The sequence below is a fragment of the Juglans regia genome, chromosome 13 (assembly GCF_001411555.2).
Source record: "Juglans regia cultivar Chandler chromosome 13, Walnut 2.0, whole genome shotgun sequence".
Classification (NCBI taxonomy): domain Eukaryota; kingdom Viridiplantae; phylum Streptophyta; class Magnoliopsida; order Fagales; family Juglandaceae; genus Juglans; species Juglans regia.
In genome coordinates, this window is record NC_049913.1 from 9,328,431 (window position 1) to 9,347,949 (window position 19,519).

The 19,519-nt window shown below is 34.7% G+C and overlaps 1 protein-coding gene and 1 pseudogene across 3 annotated transcripts; both read left to right on the forward strand.

Moving 5' to 3' along the window:
• The first annotated feature begins 9,612 nt into the window (after positions 1 to 9,612).
• On the forward strand, positions 9,613 to 14,169 carry LOC109003158 (F-box/kelch-repeat protein At1g67480-like). 3 transcript variants are annotated; one of them, XM_018981176.2, is made up of 5 exons: positions 9,613 to 9,815; positions 10,458 to 10,495; positions 10,900 to 10,967; positions 11,105 to 11,973; positions 13,219 to 14,169. In XM_018981176.2, exons 4-5 carry the CDS (start codon positions 11,447 to 11,449, stop codon positions 13,844 to 13,846), a joined length of 1,155 nt encoding a protein of 384 aa, XP_018836721.1. In that variant the 5' UTR covers positions 9,613 to 9,815; positions 10,458 to 10,495; positions 10,900 to 10,967; positions 11,105 to 11,446; the 3' UTR covers positions 13,847 to 14,169. The 3 variants fall into 3 exon arrangements, with proteins under 3 accessions (XP_018836721.1, XP_018836719.1, XP_018836720.1); XM_018981174.2 differs by lacking the exon at positions 10,458 to 10,495; XM_018981175.1 differs by lacking the exon at positions 9,613 to 9,815 and having other exon boundaries at positions 10,390 to 10,495.
• Positions 14,170 to 14,938: 769 nt separating this feature from the next.
• LOC109003157 lies at positions 14,939 to 17,477 on the forward strand (annotated as a pseudogene).
• Positions 17,478 to 19,519: the final 2,042 nt, after the last annotated feature.

Below are 19,519 nucleotides of genomic sequence, written 5' to 3' on the forward strand. Positions count from 1 at the left end.
ACTTGGGCTGAAAGTTATATAATCACTAATATTTTGGCCAACTCTCATCCTGCGTGAGGACCCCTAAACAAGGTCCAAGCACATTAAGACTGTGTTTGATTTTCAAATTTAGTTAAGTCAGTTGAATTCAGTCTAATATTTAAATATTCAACTTTCAAATTATTAAACTCATTCCAATTCAAAATCTTCTTACATGTGGGATCCACAATATTTTTTAACTTAAAATATCTTTATACGTGAGACTCACAACCTTTTTTTAATTTCTTATAAAAAGTACTACTAAACTCATTACTATTCATAAATAATTCAATTGAGCTCAGCTCAACATCCAAATGCAGCCTAAATTTTTGGATCTTCTAAATGTTGTACTGGCTGCGCTAGAATGTTGAGATGATCTCATATGATTTGAATTAATCTATAAATAATAATATTTTATAAATTTCATTGAGATGTATTTAAATGTAAATAAGCTGAGATATGTACTTAAATAGATGAAGTAGATTGAGATGAATTTAACTATTTTATAAAAAATTTAAAAAATAATAGATCCCAACAATAATTTATTTGAGATGGGTTGATGTGAGTCTGAGTTCCAAACGGTCTCTATTGCCCAATATAGGCTCCCTCTTACAGTTTGGGATTGTTTAGGCTGATCTCAAGACCCTAATGCACTATCGATTCAAAAGTTTTGTTATTTATAAATCTAATGTACCAAGACACAACTTTAGAATAGAATATATACCAATTTTGTTGAAATGATGTGAATGATATATATTCAATATACCAATTTTAAAATAGAATAACTCATTATATATATATATATATATATATAATTTTTCTCTATACCCCCACTCCACTTGTGGGTTATAGATTTTCTCTAAATTCTTTCGGAGGAGAATTTTAGCCCACTTGAGGGTCCCTTAAAACGGTACAACCCCGATCCATATAAATACACAATAAGTACTAAAATTAATATTCGCGTGGAAGAATAATTCATCATCTTCCGCAAAGTGACTTGCAGCTAATGAGATCAACTACTACCTTTTTCCTATTTATGATGTGTGTATATATATATATTATATATAATAATATTGTGACTTTTTTATTTTTTAAAAAAATATTTAAAAAATATTAAAATATATATATGTATATATGAAAAAGCAATATATATATATATATATATGACATGACTCTCGATTGGACTTTCCAGCTTCCCATGCATATTTACGGCATTTGAATTTCGAAAGCGTTTTATTTTATTTTATATCATCTTATCTTATTATTATAATTTTTTAAAATTTTCACACAAAATATAATAAATAATTCAAATTTTTTAAATTCTAATTCAATTTTTTCAAATTTTAAAATAATAATAACGTTAAAAAATAATATTCTAACAATATTTTTTTCAACTTTCATATTTCATCTAAGAGTCAGGTTACTCTGCCGCCTAGAGTAGCCCGCTCCATTTGACCGACTATGTTTTTTAATATATTTAAATATTTAAAAAAGATTAAAAAAAATCTCAATACACTTAAAATCATTTCCTTAATCACTAAGTAAAAAAAAAAAAAAAATCCATGTCAAACGGTCAAATGGAGCAGTGCATTAGGGAGGCAAATTAGTTTTGTTCTTCATCTAAAACTATCTCATCTCTTTTTTGAATCCAAACCAACCCTTAATAGTACAAAACACATTGACGATCACGAGCTGTTTACATTTGTGATAGCATGACATGAATGGTAGAACCGGTAGGTAATAACATGACTTTGTCATTATATTATGAAAAAATGATAAATACATATTATTTTTCATGACATATTACACAATCATGCTTTAAAATGAATAGTAATTTAGTAAAGTATTTTATAAAAATAATATTATTTTATAAAAATATCTTCACTTTAAAATATATGTTATGAAATATGTTGTAAAATATATTATATGGATATCATTGCTCTATATTTTATGATTCACCCGGTGGATCATGTATACGACTATATATTCTATTATAGTGGGCAATCTCAAGGATGCGTGTATCGGCATCTTGGCTAAGATCAAGTCCAATCAATGGAGGTGGATTCAGATATTAGACTTTTGAATCAACTATGGAGGTTGATTCTTATTAAAAAAAAAAAAAAAAGACTTTTGATTCAATACCTTTTTCTCGTCTTTTTATATATATATATATATATATATGGTGGGGTCTTTTTATATATATATATATATATATATATATATATATATGGTGGGGTCTTTTTATACATATATATATATATATATATAATATATATATAGTGGGGTTTGATCCAAAGACAAATGGTAACGCCATCGAATTAAGCTTTTTCTTTATAAAAATACGATCCATATTCTTCAATTTGGCTCATTGCTTTGAAGTGAGTCCTAAAATATTGTCCGTATAAAAGAGAAATTGAGCTAGCTAGCTAGCCTGGCTTTTCTAACCCTAATTAGTTAAAAACGTGAGTACTGTAATTGGATTTTCACGACAAATATCTGTAAGTGTAAGTGTATTTAAACGTTGGTAAATAATACAATTATTTTTTAAGAGAAAAAAAAAAACACGTGAAATAAGATCTTACCAAATGGATATTTCACCATTTTTATTTTATTTTTGGGTCGTGATCACATTTCTTTTACAATTCTGTGATGAGATTAACTTCAAACAGGGTAGAGTTACGGGCAGGTTTGGGACACAAGACAAAACATAAAATTCTCATCTCATCTCATCTCATCTCATTATTAGACATTTTTCAAATCTTCATATAAAATATAATAAACAATTCAATTTTTTTAAATCTCAATACACATTTTTCAAATTCTAAAATAATAATAATATTAAAACATAATATTTTAAACTTCAAAATAAAATACAAAATTATCATCTCACCTCCAAACCTGTCCTACTCCTTTTTATACCATCCAATACAAAACTGCCATGTTATAGGTTCATGAAAAAATATTTACATGCATGCCTCACACAATCTTACCTCCCACTCCCCTACCGCCTAACTCCTCATTACTCTGTAAACACAATTGGGAGGATCCGGCCCTTCCTCCAATGGATCAAACACCCTTCTCAGCCACAAAGATAAATGGGAGTGAGCCTAAAGAGATAAAAAGTTGTCCCCATTTATTAGAAATACTAAATCAAAGTACAATATAGAATCGATATTATCTCATAAATATCTAGGATATAGTACGGTTATTCTACGGATTCTTTGTCATCATCATCGTCATCGTTCATCCGGAGTCTCCCATATCGATGGTAGAGTGTGCTACGTGGTAATACCATAGCAACACTCACAAGTTCCACATCCTAGATGTCATGACTAGAGAGAACCATTTGAGAGAGAGAGCTCATTTATCAAAGTGTATCATCCAAAGAGGGAGAGAGACTATGTAAATAGCCCCTCTAAACGTAATCCACAGCTGGCCATTAATGGCCAGCCATCAAGCCTCATGAAGTGGTTTAAGAACCACTTCATAACCTCCGAGATAAGGTAAATGGGTGCCCACTATAGGTGCCACTTTCTTACATCCCTCACTCACACATAATGGGCATGACCCCAGGTCTGCATCTCTCAATATGTTCTCAATCTTATTCATACTGGTAAATTGGCCGTGTGACCATCGATCACAACTGTAAAAGAAAAATGGGAGCAATATGCAAAATCTCTATGAGAGAAGACCAGCATAGCAACATCCCTAAAAGTGTCTCGTTATGCCTTGACTCATTTGGTCACATCAGACTAGGCATCCATAATCTCTCTCGAGTCCAAATGACTCAGAATAATACTCAATCTCCATAAAACATTATGTACTCACAGCTATATTGCAACTCCCAAGAAGCAACATAACTTGCCGGCAATGAGTATACATCATTATCGATGTATTACCAAATAGTATTCCCTTTGCGCTCATGTCATTTAGTTTCAGTTTAGTCGCTTTCCCAGCAATGCCTCTTTAGACCGCATCATTCATGGCCATAGATAACATGTTAAAGTAGCAGATATTAAAATATCAACCTCGTGACATAGTCAAAGGTCTCGTAAGGGTATAAATAAATTAAGGTCATCAATTATAACCTACAGGACTCACACAGTGAGGAAGTAGGGAACCATTCACTCACCTCTACTGTTGGTCGCAAAAGCATATGTAGTGTAAAATACATATTACGGTGGAGTTCTCTTTCACATAGTCTCTAAACGACGAGAGAATATTGATATAAAGCTACCACGCTATTTATGAGGATCCTTATATTCTATAACTTTTGTGAGTCACTATCACTAATGGAATACCTTAACTCAAAGGTATACTCCCACTCGTTGTTGAATTATTCTCACTATTTTCTACGATCTTTTATAAAAAAAAAAAAATTTTAAAAATATTAAGGTTAAGGTAATGTGAAATGAAACATGATGAAAACATTCTTTTCAAAAAATAAGTAACGTGGAATGAAACGCGATGAAAACGTTCTTCCCAAAAAAGTAAGTGTTACAAAAATCCACAATTTCCCACCTTCGCCGAAAATACGAGTAATTTTATTGACTCAACCAATAAATGATCAAACTTAGATCCTCTTGATTTTTAATAAAATTCACGTTTGCACAAAATAGTCACTCAGCCTTTCTCAAAAGTGAATGAACTCGATCTAAAGATGACAAATCAGAATTAAGGTTGCAATACCATATTACATTAATCCAAGTGTGATGTAACAATTGCTTTGTGCCATAATTTATTTATAACACAATTCTCAACAAGTCAATAAATTGCGAGATAATTGTTCTCATCATATAACTTATATGATTATGATTTTGAAAAAAATATCTCAACTAAAAAAATATATTTTCCTTAAAAAGTTTGGAATCCTATTTATATGATGAAACTATATTTTTATTATCGAAGTCCTTAGTGTGCATATATAGGAACTTTCACATAGAAAATGCTCATATTGCCTTTTCTCTTTGACTCTTCTAAACAAATGAGAGGGATCTCATTAGCGAGAAAATCTTCAATTTCTCAAGATTCACATCCATCATCCTATGCTTTCATGGCATATTTTAGTATATCATTTCCCCACCTGTGAAATAATACCACTAAGTCAATGATTGACCATCCAACTTCTAAATTTTTAGGAATTATCACTAACACCACTACTTTCAATAAGTTTTAAAACAAATTAGGTCTAGACTTCTTTAATATCGCATTAAAAAGTGCTAATAAAAATATCGTTTTGTGCAACAAGTGCAATATGTGACGTTTTAGCTACTAACTAACGATATATTCTTATTTCTTGCATGCTCAATATTTTTCATATTCTCCAATCCACTATAGGAGAAAAAAGAAAAATTTTACGAGAAATTTTCTTAGCCTAAAACCTATCTTGTATCAGTGCAACCACGAGCAAAATTTTTAGGTTAGGCTTAGATAAATCGTACCTAATTATTCAGACTTTTGCCATAGTTATCATGCAAACCTCTAAGGTGCTTGGTATTACATGACTCTCAAGGGGTGCTCTGAAGTTTATATATCTGCAATAACCTATTTGTTCTAGCTAAAGAGAAATAAAACTTGAGCAAAATTACCAATGCTAATACCGCATAAAGGTGCATTGATAAAACATTTTTAAAAAATGAATGTGCTAATAAAAAATGTACTCAACACTCTTGCACACTCAAATATAAAAACAAAATTATCATAAAGAAAATCACAGACAAAACGAAGCAAACAAAAGAATAAATTGGTGGTGGTGAAGTTCAGTTTCAGTGAGTAAAATTAACACAAGGGTAGGAAAAAAATGAGCTTTAATGTGCGTATCCGAGAAGGGAAAATGGAAGAGCAGCTATGTACCTAGAGAGGAAGGACGAATTTGCCACCACGATGACTCCGTTTAATTGCTTATTGAAGAGAAAATGAAAGATTTTTGGGAGTACATTAGAATTGGAGCAAAAAATGAGAGAAGAGGGAGATGAGAGACTAAGAGAAAATGCACAGAAAAGAGGAAGAGAAAAGTAAGGAAGAGTTACCATTTGGCCTAGCCTGGAAGAAGACGGGAGAATCCAACCAGTTCATACGAGAGAAGAGAGAGAAAAAAAACAAGGGAAAGAGAGAGGGGGACGTTGATGAAAATAATAAAATAATGAGATATAGTATGAACAGTAACTAACTAATAATGGGGAATTCTCTTAATTTACTGTAGCTCGTATGTTGAGTTTTGGATTATTAGCTAGTCTAATATAGATATTTTTTTTCACATCTAATCAAATTATGGATTTATATTGATAAAATGCCAATGTTCTAAGGCATGGTAGACTCATTTATGCTCTCGATGATGTAAACGGGGCATATATGGAGGCCCTAAAGGCTCGAGCTCTAGAGGGAAATGTTCTTGTTGCCATCACGACCGTAACCAAGACCATGGTGTTGTGGGATCCACTTCCATTTGCATACATGCATATCTACTCGAGGAGAGAGAGAGAGGAGAAAAAAAGGGCTTTGTTGCGCATCAGCCGGAAGCCGCAGCACACCCTTCATAAATTTTTTTTTTTTCACCCCAGCACGTTAGGTGTGCTGGGGCTTCTTCACACAGTAGAAGATTTATTCGAAAAAAAATTATAAAGACACGAGATTAGGGGGGAAGAGAGGTAAGATTGTGTGAGACAGGCATGTAAGTTTTTTTCACAAATCTATGATGTGGCAGTTTTGTATTGGCTGGTGTAAAAAGTAGTTTTAAATCTCATTTATTTTGATAGATAAGGTAATATGAAATAAATTGAAATAAAAATTAAAAGTTAAAAAAATTATTATAATATATATTTTTAATATTATTATTTTATTTTTTTTTAAATTAAATTATTTATTTTATTTTATTTAAAAATTTATAATAATAAAATAAAATAAAATAAGATGAAAAATAAAAACAAACCAGTCATTACACAATTGACAATAGTCGGGTTCAGCGCCTCTCTTCTGTGATCCATTTTTATATAGAATTGAGCGCAAGCAGCATTACGCTGACAAAAGCATACGTCTCTTTTCTCAAAATGAACACCCATTTAAAAAGCTGAAGCTGCCCAGCCCCTAACGGGCAGCCTGAGCTACTCGACCGCCATTCACCTTCCCATTTGGCATCTACGTGGTTCCCCACACTACCACTAACTCCATGCGCCGTCAACTTCGACCCGACTCCAGAGTCCAAGTCCACGCTTGACCCAAGCCATCCAACAACTCCATCACTCCACCCGTCAACAACAATCCCCGTCGAAGTCTCGAAGAAAAAACCTTATCCCCTCCCGACAAAGAGTTCTGCTAGAATTATCGAAAAAGTAATCCAAAGCAATTTATCGAATAGTCGATTTTATTTTATTTATTATTATTTATATATATATTTAATTATTATTTATATATATAAAAAAAATAAAAAATTTATAATATTATTAAAAAATACTTACTTAATTATTAAAAAAAAAAAAAAAAAACATTCCAGAGACTTTTTGAATCCCGAATTCATTTCAGCTCGACGAAATAACCGCAATTCCTAACATAAGTTACCTTGTCTGCCATGTTACTCGTCGCGTCAATCTGGACACGTGTATGATAAGTGAGAGTGTGACTTCCACCGGTTACAGCTTTCTCCGAATAAAGTCGAATTTCAGTGGTTTAATTCATCAGGCTACATGAAAGTTAGTGGCGTATAATGATGATTGATAAAGTGCCAAGTTATCACGTGTCCAAGTCAACCTCTGATGTTGGGATCAACTATAATTGACATCTCATGTGATGATGATCACCATGCAATGGACTATTGGAATTTGGGGTTTTGGATAAGATTCTCTTCAGGGTGTATCTCTAAAGAGTGATCTTAGGGAATCCGAAGATGTAACGTTCGTTACTAAATCGGATGTTTTTATCACTATTATTTTGATAAAAATCAAACCATGTGGGCATAATAAATCCGTCTCGGTAGTTGGGTATGTTGGCAGTTTTTGTAACTCCACTGTATTGGCAAATTTGGATACCACTTGTAGTAGTTGTTGTTTGTTGTGCGAATTTAATTGAATGTAAATTACGAGAGATCGATAAATGTTATTTATTATTCCATATCATATATTAGAGCTCTTCTGGGCATCAGCCAATCGCCGTAGCACACCAGTGCTGTGGTTTTTTTTTTTTTTTTCACCCAATACACTTAGTGTGCAGAGTGTGTTATGCACAATAGAGTGTGATTTATATTATCTCCATATATTAATATATGATATGTTATTTTATTATTTTATTTAAATATATATATTTATATATTAATATACGTATCTTTAAATAAAAGATAAAAAAATTAGTATGTGATATAGGAGATTGATAAACATAATTTTTCATGTGGGGTGTACCTTTTTTTAGCCAAGCTATATCTTAACACCTCCAGAATTTTTGGACCAATAAGTTCTAAAGTACATGCGTTATCCATATAAATTTTGTTCTTATATAAATTAAATTATTAAATCCAATGCGATTTTAACTTTTTTTATTTTTCTAGGAAAAACATGTTCGTGGTAATAATTTAAAAGAAAATTAAAATGTGTTGATAGGCAAACAAAATAACTCTTGAGATTAAATTTTATAATTCAAAGTTTGTAATCTCGTGCTTCCTTACGATTTTGGTATATTTTAAATAAGAAAAAAAATAATATCAAAGAAATAATTTTTCTTATGGTACCACAAAAAAAAAAAAAAAAAAAAAAAAAAAAAAAAAAAAAAAAAAAAGAAAAATGATAAATCCGTAGGTGAAGAGCAAGACCTTGAAATTCTATGTACATGGCAGAGAAAGAAAAAATAAAAAAGAAATGTTATAAAGAAATTTTACACTATTTACATTCACTTCACTAAAATATGATTTGTTATTTTTATTATTATATTTTAATATATATATTTAAATATTAAATAAAATAATAAGAATACCATATTATAAATTATGAGGTTGCCCTCATCATAGCGTTACCTGAGCGAATACTCCATACGTAGAAAGCGGTTCTTTCTCATTCTTCACCCGTTCATCTCGTCCATAGGATGCCTAGCTTTTTCCATTTAATAACGAGGGCACCCTGTCCTTATCTCGACTTTTATTTCAGAATCTCAAAAAAGGAAAATTACGAGTAAAAAAAAAAAACAAATCGTTTACATAAATACAAGTAATTTAAATTTATAGGTTATTTATATAAAAATAGTAATAAAATAATAATATATATTTTTTAATGGAGCGGTTTGGAACGTGCATACAAAGGTTACGTTTGGATGTTAAAATGAGTTGAGTTGAGTTGAGTTGAGATGATAAAATATTGTTAGAATATTATTTTTTAATATTATTATTATTTTAGAATTTAAAAAAGTTGAATTGTTTATTATATTTTATGTTAGGATTTGAAAAAATTGTAATGATGAGTTGAGATTAGTTGAAAGATGTTTGTCATCCAAATGAAGCCAAAGACCAGTCTGTCCGAGTAAATCAAACCCAAACCTAACCTCACCCACCCTTCGTTTCTAGATTAGACAGAAATTTCACAGGAATTGTTCAGAGTCGTTTATTTATTTCGCAAGAGTGCCGGTCTTTTTCTTTCCTAACCGGTTGGGGGATTATCTCATTCTTCTCTGACGTGGTCGCTCCCTGTCAAGTTTATCCTTCCTGCTATTCTGGGTCCCTTCAAGTTCTCATTTTGCGCTCGCGACCACCTCACCCCCCGCCTTCCTATATATCCTCCCCATTCCAACGATCTCTTTGGATAACTTCCTCTTCTTTCTTTCAGGTAATGTTCATTCTCTCTCTAGATTTTGATTTTAGATCCATCGACATTTGTTCGCCTGATTCTTTTACTTTTTTTCTTAATATTTTCTAACGGATCGGATTGATTTACTCTTCATTGCAATATATATATATATATATATTCAAATAATGTACTTGTTTGCTTGTTGTCGCTAATACCAGTTGTTCTGACCAAGATTTATCACCAAGTTTGTATCTTTTGTTTGTTTGTTTTTTTGGTAAGTAATTGAAAGATGTTTTTTCAATGCTAAACATGTTTAATTGCTCTCTCATTTGCTGTTAATGAGCTAAGAGCTGCACGCATGTGCAAAAACATACACGAAGGATTTTTCCCTGCGCTCTCCCAGGATGGATTTCAATTTTTGAGGTCTATCTTTCACGTGATTTATCGTTACTTTCCATCTTAGCAATCACTTGCATGCACTTATGTTGTTGTACAAGCTTTAATTCCTCGAACTTATCTTTTGCTTCACTTTGTCATACGATAGTCAATTGATTGGCTTCTGATCTGGTTATATTATTCTTTTTTTATTTTTTATTTTTAAATTTCTGGGTAGTTATATTAGATCTGATCTGGGTTGTGCTCTTTTCAACTGAAAAACAAAAATTCATCAATTCAATGAAGCCTGCTCAGCGCTACAGTCGTGTGGATCTTTCGTCTTGGTAATTTCACACTCCTCTTCTTGGTCAATATCTTGGTGGGAGGCTGGCTGGTCTTTGGGTTTAAGTGTGCAGAATTCTCTTAAAAGAATAAGTCTGGACTGTTTATTTATGTCCATTTCTTTTGTCTACCAATTTAAATAAATTAATACAGTTTTGTTTGGGCATTGGTACTTGACGTCTAAAATCTAACGCATGAAGCTGGATTTTACTTTTTTTGTTTGTTTGCAAATATGGTGTTCTCCAGCAACTTATCGAGCCTTGCAGGCCCCGTGATTTGAAAAGGATGGTTGTTTAGTTTTGTATTGATGATGCTTTGGAGAATATCAGTTGTAGCTGTTTCATTGCTTTGTTTATGCTCTTTAGTATTTGGTGATGTTTGAATCGAATTCCTTTCATATGCTTAGGTTGCTCTGCACTTGAATCAAATGGAAGTTACAGGGGGTTAAGACTCTGATTTTTATGGCCTTGACTGGTATGAGCTTTCCATCTTCTTTAATTCTGATTTTTAGATTAAACATTGGTTTTATTATTATTGTGTTTGCTGTTGTTTTAATTTTTACATTTCATTCTAAAGACCAGGTTGCATTAACTTTATTCTTTAAAATGTAGATATTTGGGCAATGTGTGGAGAAAGAGACAGCGTTTGTTTAGAAAGTATTCTGCGTAGAAGAACTGGACCAAACCACAGTAAGAACAAAACTTCTGGCATGGAATTTGAATCAGACTGGACGAAACACAGAAAATCCTCGGCATTTGCAGCTCAGGTGATTCGGTCAGCAACATCTTTCATGCCTTGGTCTTGCAGAATCCCTATAGGTGAAGGATATCACGAATTTCTTTAGTTAACACTTGCCATTCAAATCTATTGAGACGTTCTTCGGGTGATATAGTTGATCAATAACAAGAACCATCTATATCTTTCAAGATTCACATAGCTGTTCAATTCAGACTATGCCGGGGTTCTTGAGTGGAAAGAAGAGAACAAAAGTGAATATGTGTCTTTCCAATTCTGTCAAGCAAAATATTCCCACTTGTTCGAAATGCAATTCACAGTTATCTTCTCAGGCTGTCGATGATCTAGACAGCGCCATTCTACCTGGGTTGCCTGATGATGTGGCAAAGTATTGCCTTGCTCTTGTTCCTCGTTCCAACTTCCCAGCTATGGGTGGTGTCTCCAAAAGGTGGAGGTCATTTATTCAAAGCAAAGAATTCATTACTGAGCGGAAATTAGCTGGGATGCTTGAGGAATGGCTCTATGTCTTAATTATGGATTCTGGAGGTAAGGAAAGCCACTGGGAGGTTCTGGATTGTATGGGCCAGAAACACCGGCTTCTTCCACCTATGCCTGGTCCCATGAAATCTGGGTTTGGGCTGGTGGTTCTTAATGGCAAGCTTCTTGTCATGGCTGGCTTTTCTGTGATTGATGGGACTGGTTCTGCCTCTGCAGATGTTTACCAATATGATTCCTGTCTCAACAGGTTTGTTTTTTGTTGCATTTTTTTAAGTCTGGAACTCTCTTGCTTTTCAGGATATATAAACTAGTTAGGCTATAGATTCAGACCAGTTTTCAAACTTAACTAAAAGTCTCTTGTGATTTATGCTGGTTAGGAAATCTAATCTCTACTGTGGAGTTTTTTTAGCACATTTTTTTAATTATTATACACAATGAACTTTTAATTAAAGCATCCGAAACTTGGTGATGCTGGTTGCCCCCCTAAAAGAGTTAATTTTGTTTCTTTTTTCTTTTGAACTTTAATTTAAATGAAAGAAAATTATGTTGTTTGTATTATATATGAGGATGGTATCATCATTTTACCATCCAATTCAACACCTCAATTTGACTCATAGGCGTTTCATAACAAGAGGTTTTGGAGGTTAAATTTTCACGTGTCATAATTGTCAATGTGTCTGAGAATAGAGTGGTAGTTTGAGGGACTATTATTATTGCTTCATAATTTTCCCTATTTAATAACATTGCTGCCCGTCAACATGAAGAAGTTCACTTGAAATTACAAGTAGGATTACATCACCTCAGTGTTCTGTGAAAGCAGATTCGCTGCAGAGGTCCGTGCTTTATCCACAATATCATTTAACGGGTTAACATTGCTCTCTGGAATATGCCATATTGTTCCTGCCCACAAATGACTGTTTTTTATTATAACCTTCCTTTCACTGTAGCAGTAAGTAGTATAGATGTCATAGACACCCCAGTTGCAATATCCTGCTCTGAGTTGATGTTTCAGATGAATTATCTGGGCATATTTCAACTTGGTTCAGGTCAATTTTCCTCAGTTCCGGTATAGAATGGGACTTATCCCTGTTGGCTCCATCTTTTATGCCCATACTGAGTGTTGCAGAAGCAAACAAAACACTTTCAGTTGATTTGGTTTCCATCCATAAGATGTCAATTGAGGTGATGTAGTTGGGTTTTTGGATGCTGTGTACCAAGTTGTATCTTATTTATGCTGATTGTTGGGATTTTTTTTTCTACTTCTAAAAAAAAAAGATTGTTGGGGTTTTTCCATTTTGTTTTAGGTCTTCAATTGGGTTTTTAACATCTGAACCATAATTTCAACTGCCATAAATGATCTTTGGTTTTTAGTGAGGGAATCCCAAAGGCTGAGCTTTTTATAAGAGTTCCACTCTTTTCTTTACTTTTTTTTTTTTTTTTTTGACGGTCTCTTTTGCTAGCTTCTTGACATATTTTTTTTTTGTGATGGCAGTTGGAGTAAATTAGCAAAGATGAATGCGGCTCGGTACGACTTTGCTTGTGCAGAGGTTAATGGTATGGTTTATGCAGTTGGAGGATATGGGATGGATGGAGACAGTCTATCTAGTGCAGAGATGTACAACCCTGATACTAACAGATGGACCCTAATGGAAAGTCTTCGCCGCCCAAGGTGGGGTTGCTTTGCCTACGGGTTTGAGGGAAAGCTGTATGTCATGGGTGGGAGATCAAACTTCACAATTGGGAATTCGAAGTGTGTTGATGTATACAACACTGAGAGGCACGCCTGGTGTGAAATGAAGAACGGTTGTGTCATGGTCACGGCTCATGCCGTGTTGGGAAAGAATCTCTTTTGTATGGAGTGGAAGAACCAGCGCAAGCTAGCAATATTCACTCCAGAGGACAATTCATGGAAGATGGTACCAGTTCCATTGACAGGGAGCTCATGTATTGGTTTTCGTTTTGGAATACTGGGTGGCAAATTGTTGCTATTCTCTGTCCATGAGGAACCTGGATACCGTACTCTGTTGTATGACCCAAATGCAGCCCCAGGCTCTGAGTGGCAAACTTCTGATATAAAGCCGTCTGGTTTATGCTTGTGCTGTGTGACGATCAAGGCGTAACCGATGTCCTTGAAAGCTGAGGATCATCTTCTCAAATAGTCTCGACTCTTGAATGTGTCTGAATATTTTGCTGGGTCTTTTTCTGCGTTGACTAATGAACGAGTGCCCGTTTCCTTTCTCGAGTTGGCAGTTGGGTGTTATATTAACGACTGCACTCATTGTATTATTGTCATGTATTATTGTCGGGTTGTGGGTGCCAATTTTTATTTTTTAGAACAGTTCTTGTCTCTGTTTTAATGCATTTGTTGTCTGGTCGGACTATTCTTCGGACTTTTGAGGGGCGTTTTTCATTTCTTAATGCGACGTAAAATATTAGAAATTTATATGTTATTTTTCATTGATTTGTTAATCACATATTGTCACGTTAAGGTATGATTAAAATTTTAATAATTAAAGTGATAGTGAATAGTATTTTTATTATTTTGCAAAGTTTTCGTGAACAAATTTTATTGGCATATATACCTTATATGATATACATCACTCTACATTGCATTTCTTCTTCTTCACAAAATGTCTGGAGTTAGTTGTCATGCTTTTGTTCAGGAGAGGTTTGGATTCGGAGATAGGTTGAGATGGTTTGTGAATAATAAAATAAAAATTTAATTATTTATTATATTTAATGTGGGAATTTAAAAAACTTATTTTGAAATTTGAAAAAATTGAATTGATTATTATATTTTATGTGAAAATTTAAAAAAATTATAATTATGAGATAAGATGAGTTGAGGTAGATTTTGAATCCAAACCTCTCCAATGTCCTGTGACTACAAAGTTTGTGTCAAGATTACCATTAATTTTTTTTTCTAATCAAGATTACCATTAATTAATTAATTAATTATTTTTATTTGGATTAGGGGATTTCGAACTCCAAATTTATATTTTAGACCTTTAAAATAGCTGTTAAAATTATGTCAACCAGACTACAAGACTTAAACAATTTATTCAGTCACGAATGAAATTCATACGTGACTAAATAATCCCGATTATATACTATGAATGGAGGTATCCAATTAGAAATTGAAAAAAAGGGTTAAAAATTCTTAATACATATAATCCGGTTTATTTGAATGACCTTTCAATGGCGCCCTCTGCTCAAGGAGATTTCCATAATTTTCCAATTTCCTTCCCATCTTTCCACTACCCAAACAACAACAGCAATGTTCAGAGCTCAAGCTTCCTCCTCCGCTTTCGGCACTCCGTCTTCGACCCCTGCATTTGGTACTCCGTCTTCGACACTTGCATTTGGTACTGCGTCTTCGACCCCAGCGTTTGCTACTCCGACTTAGGCCCCGGCGTTCGGGACACCAACGACGCCGTCTTTTGCCACCGGACTCGGCTCCTCTCTCTTCGCCACACCATTCTCTTCTCAGCCTCAACAGCAACAGCAACAGAAGCTACAGCCTCCGTCGTTTCAGAAGCCAGCTTCTACGGGTTTCAGCTTCCAAACGACACCATTTGCTAAGCCGCAGCCCTCTACTTTCCCCAATGCGCAATTGACTACTCTGATGGCTCCCGTGGCCCCCCTTCCCTTTTCTCTCCGATCGTGATGTTCAAGTAGGACTTCTTATTTTCTTTTGGAAAACCCTAACCCTGGACCTTTTTTTCTTTCGCTTAATTTACAGTTGTTGACTTTTCCCCCCGTATTTTTAGGCAATTGTTGATGCCTACAAGGACGAGCCCGGAAACCCCAAATATGCTTTAAGGTCTGTTCATCTTTTGAGTTTTCTCTGTTTAGATTTTCAAATGCTTTAGTTCCCGCTCGTGACTGAAAAGGTCTGCTTGTTTCCTGAGAAAATAAGGAAAATCTTAAAGAGAAGCATGATTCTGGAAAACTTGTTCGTGATCGTTTTTTGGTTATACTTGTCGAGTGAAATATGTTGATTTCAGTTAATTCCCATGCCATTTCTGAGCAAAGGAATAGAGAAAAAGGCTATCGGAGTTTATGCTATGTGTTGATGATGGCATTAGTTTTGCAGCATTTGTTGTTCAGCGTAACGGATCCACAGTTTAGGGTGAAGCCTGCTGGTGTATCAGATGTGAGTCTTTTTCTTTCATTATTCTTTTAATTCCTTTTATTTGGTATGTGTGCTGTGAACTTCAAATGTTTCTTCTATATGTATGTTTCGGCTAAGTTTGCATTGCCAGATTATGTGGACAGAGGCTATGGGGAAGCTGGAGGGTTTGGACAGAGCTGACAGGGACCGCCTGTGGCTCCAGCTAGTTCAGGGGTTTAAGGATCTTTCACAACGACTTAAGGTAAAATCTGTTAATTTGAAGAATAAAACTACTCTATTATGAGTCATCCTTTTAGAAGTCTGAATAAAAAATAGTGTGATAATTCAATGAGGACTTGGATATAAGAAAAATGATGCGTAGATTTTTTCAAATCCAGAAAAAAAGGAATTTGAAAAAATCCAAAAAAAAAGAAAAAAGTACAAATCCAGTGTCCTGCAAATAGTTTTTGTGTTAGGGCGTGACTGGCCAGTGTAACATTTTATAATTCTGGCTAAATGCAGCTCCAAGATGAAGTCCTTGTTTCAGATGCTGAGAGATTGCGAATACCCAAAGTAATGTGAAGATGGTACTCTACGTATATTGGAAATTTGCATATTGAACAATATCTGCAGCTTCAAAGACATTTTTAAGCTGACACTCTTCCACGGATTGAAAGAATGAGACAGAAGGAAAAAGGTCTTCAAAGGCGTCTTTTAAGGGTGGGGACAATTTCTGCTCCATGTATAATAAACTGGGGTAACTGTGTAATATGATTTAATTGCACCAGAACTTCCAATTAGTACAACTTATCAAAAACTTCCAATTAATACAGCATGGCATTGTTTATTTTCATCACGGTGATGCATAGTTGAGATGGAGATGTTATTGATGAATGGCCCAAGCTGGGATAGCCATTGCTGCTGGACATGATGGTCATTGTTTTGTTCTAATCTTCTGTTTATTGCTAATCTACTCCTGACCACTGTCTTTTTGTTTGCTATGCCTGAAGGTAATGAGAATGGTGGAGGCATTGGAGGGTAAGGGTTTCGGATTACCCTTAATTAAAGGGGAAGCTGAATTGGCTGAGAAGTTAGCTGCAATAACTAGACAGGTAGTCTTTTCATTTTGATGCTTCCTACTCTTATGCTGTAATCAGGTGATTACAAGTAGACACATTTTCAGCTGAAAAGATCTGGAGCAGAACTTTCTAGAAGGGTACAAAACTTGCTGTCTTTGTCTCGTGTTCAAGTAAATGGCATTGGTGCTGGCGGTACTGTTTATCTTTAACGATCATCCAAAATCGATGAACAGAGTTTTGCTGATATGCAGGAGGTGAGACTAGAAGAAGCTTGAAAGCTGTAAATTTTTTTTTTCTTTCCACCGTTGAATTATTTTCAATAACCCTTTTTTGGGTTAAGTTCCGTATCTTTACTTTGAAAATTTATGATGTCATTTATGACAACTTATGGTGCGTAAGGTTCATGTATTTATTCTTGTTTTTGTGGGTCAGGTCTTACAACAGCAAACGGAAGCCATTGCTGGTCTTGGCAATATTTTGAAGCGAGATGTCAGGGACATGAAGATCATAATGGCCGCGGACAGGGAACAAAACAGAAGATCTAAGCTAATAGTATAAAGAAGCCGTAGGCACTCCCGAATTTGTTTACAGTGATGCTTACCATCTGTTACCAAGTTTTTGCATCTGAGGTTAGCAAAAAGGCAGTGGTGGCTGATATAACTCTCGATCCAGAGAAAGTTTAACGTGAATAGCGGGAATTTATCTAAAATCTGAGCACCAGATATCTTCTCATCTAATCACAATTCAATTTTTTTTATAAGATCTGAAAGAGAATTTTGAATGGATCACATCCGAAGAAGTTTTGAAGCACATTTTTTATAGAGATTGATACGGAATTGCGTGAGAAGGTATCTGATGGTTGGGATCAAGGAACCTTTTTAAGTTTTTTCTCCAGCTTAAAGGCTTTAAATAGGAGAGAGATAGATATATTAAATGAATTTTATAGTTCAAGGCTCGAAAAAACGGTTCGATTGAAGTCGATTTAAATTGAATTGGTTAGAAATCGAATTGATTTTAATGAACATTTTAAATCGCTCATTAAACTGCTTCAATTGACTGATTTTAAATTGATTCCAATCGATTCAAAATTGTATTTATTTTTAAATTCTTTAACAACTGACTTTTTTTTTTTAAATCTTGCACAAAAATATGATAAAATTAAATATATATTAGCTTTTTTTTATCATTGTAGTCAATAAAAATTGCAAAAACATGTACTTTATTTTCTTTATTTGAGCAAAATAATTAAGAGATGAACGAGTGTTTATTAAATTTGTGGTTGTGTATAAAATACTACATTTGTCATGTGCTTATAACTTCCTGATCATTATCTTTTTTGTATTAGTGAAAAAATGTTGATAATTAAAGTTAAATACATAAATTACATGTGTATTAAAATTATTTAGATTCATATTATATTTTTATTAAAACTAGTCAATAATTTATATTTTATACTTTTTTATACATGATATTAAAAGCTGTAATTGCATTGTATATAATTGTTAATATTTTTTATCAATATTGAAATAACCGATTCAAAATTGTCATGAAACACCTGATTGATTGAAGCAGTCCTCACTTGATTTTAATTTTTCGAGCCTTATCATATATAGCCTTCATTGGTCATTTAATGCTATCCGAAATATTTTTATGGATAGTAATAAATATTATAAAGCTTATTTCATGTATTTATTTTTCACTTATGATCAAGTTTGAACAAAATTTTGAGGAAACTTTTCTCCCTGAAGGTTGGGCGTTGCATATAGGTTATGCTAATGGCTGACGGTAAAATATGATCCTTTTGGTTCCGTTAGCTGATTGTTTTACATTAATGGGATTACTAGCAATCCAAGGAGTTAAACGATTCCATTTGGCTTCAAGAGGTAACGGTATCCACAATTACGAATACTAGGAGGGTTGATCTGTTTGCAATGCCATCCTCATTTGGTGGGGTGATTTGATTTTCACTAGTTTGTCAATAGTTGGGATATTGTTAGACCCCCACGTCGAGTTGCCTCTAGAGGAGTCGCACATGCTCTAGTCATGGTGGGGACATGCACCTTGGCTAGTCCACAACCATGCCTTGGCTCATGGGGTGACACGCACGGGGCGCCCAACATGCATGCATGCCTTGGCCTGCGTGATGGCACCCATGGGGCTCCCAGCATGCCGGCTAGCGAGGCTAGCATGTGCGCATTGGCCGCATGCCCATGCGCGCAGCATAACACTGCGCGCCCATGCGCGCGACATTATGCGCCCCAGCGGGCCGCACACCCAAGTGCTTCCCAGTGCGCAGGCCCGTGCGCACATTAGTGGGCCGCGTGGCCCTGTGCGCACCCTTGTGCCGCAAGACCATGCGGGCGCCCATGCGCTGCACAGGCAGTCCAGCCCATGCGCGCGCGCACGCCCAAACTTACCTTACCGCACGCCCGCGTGCCCATGGCCCTCTTGCCGCACGCCTGCACGCCCACACCCATCCTGCCGCACACCAGCGAGGTTAGTGGGGCATGCCATCCAGCGCACGATTCCAGCCTGTGCCTTGCGGAGCAGGCCAGTGGCATGCCCACCAGGCATGCCATCCAGCGCACGGCTCCAGCCCG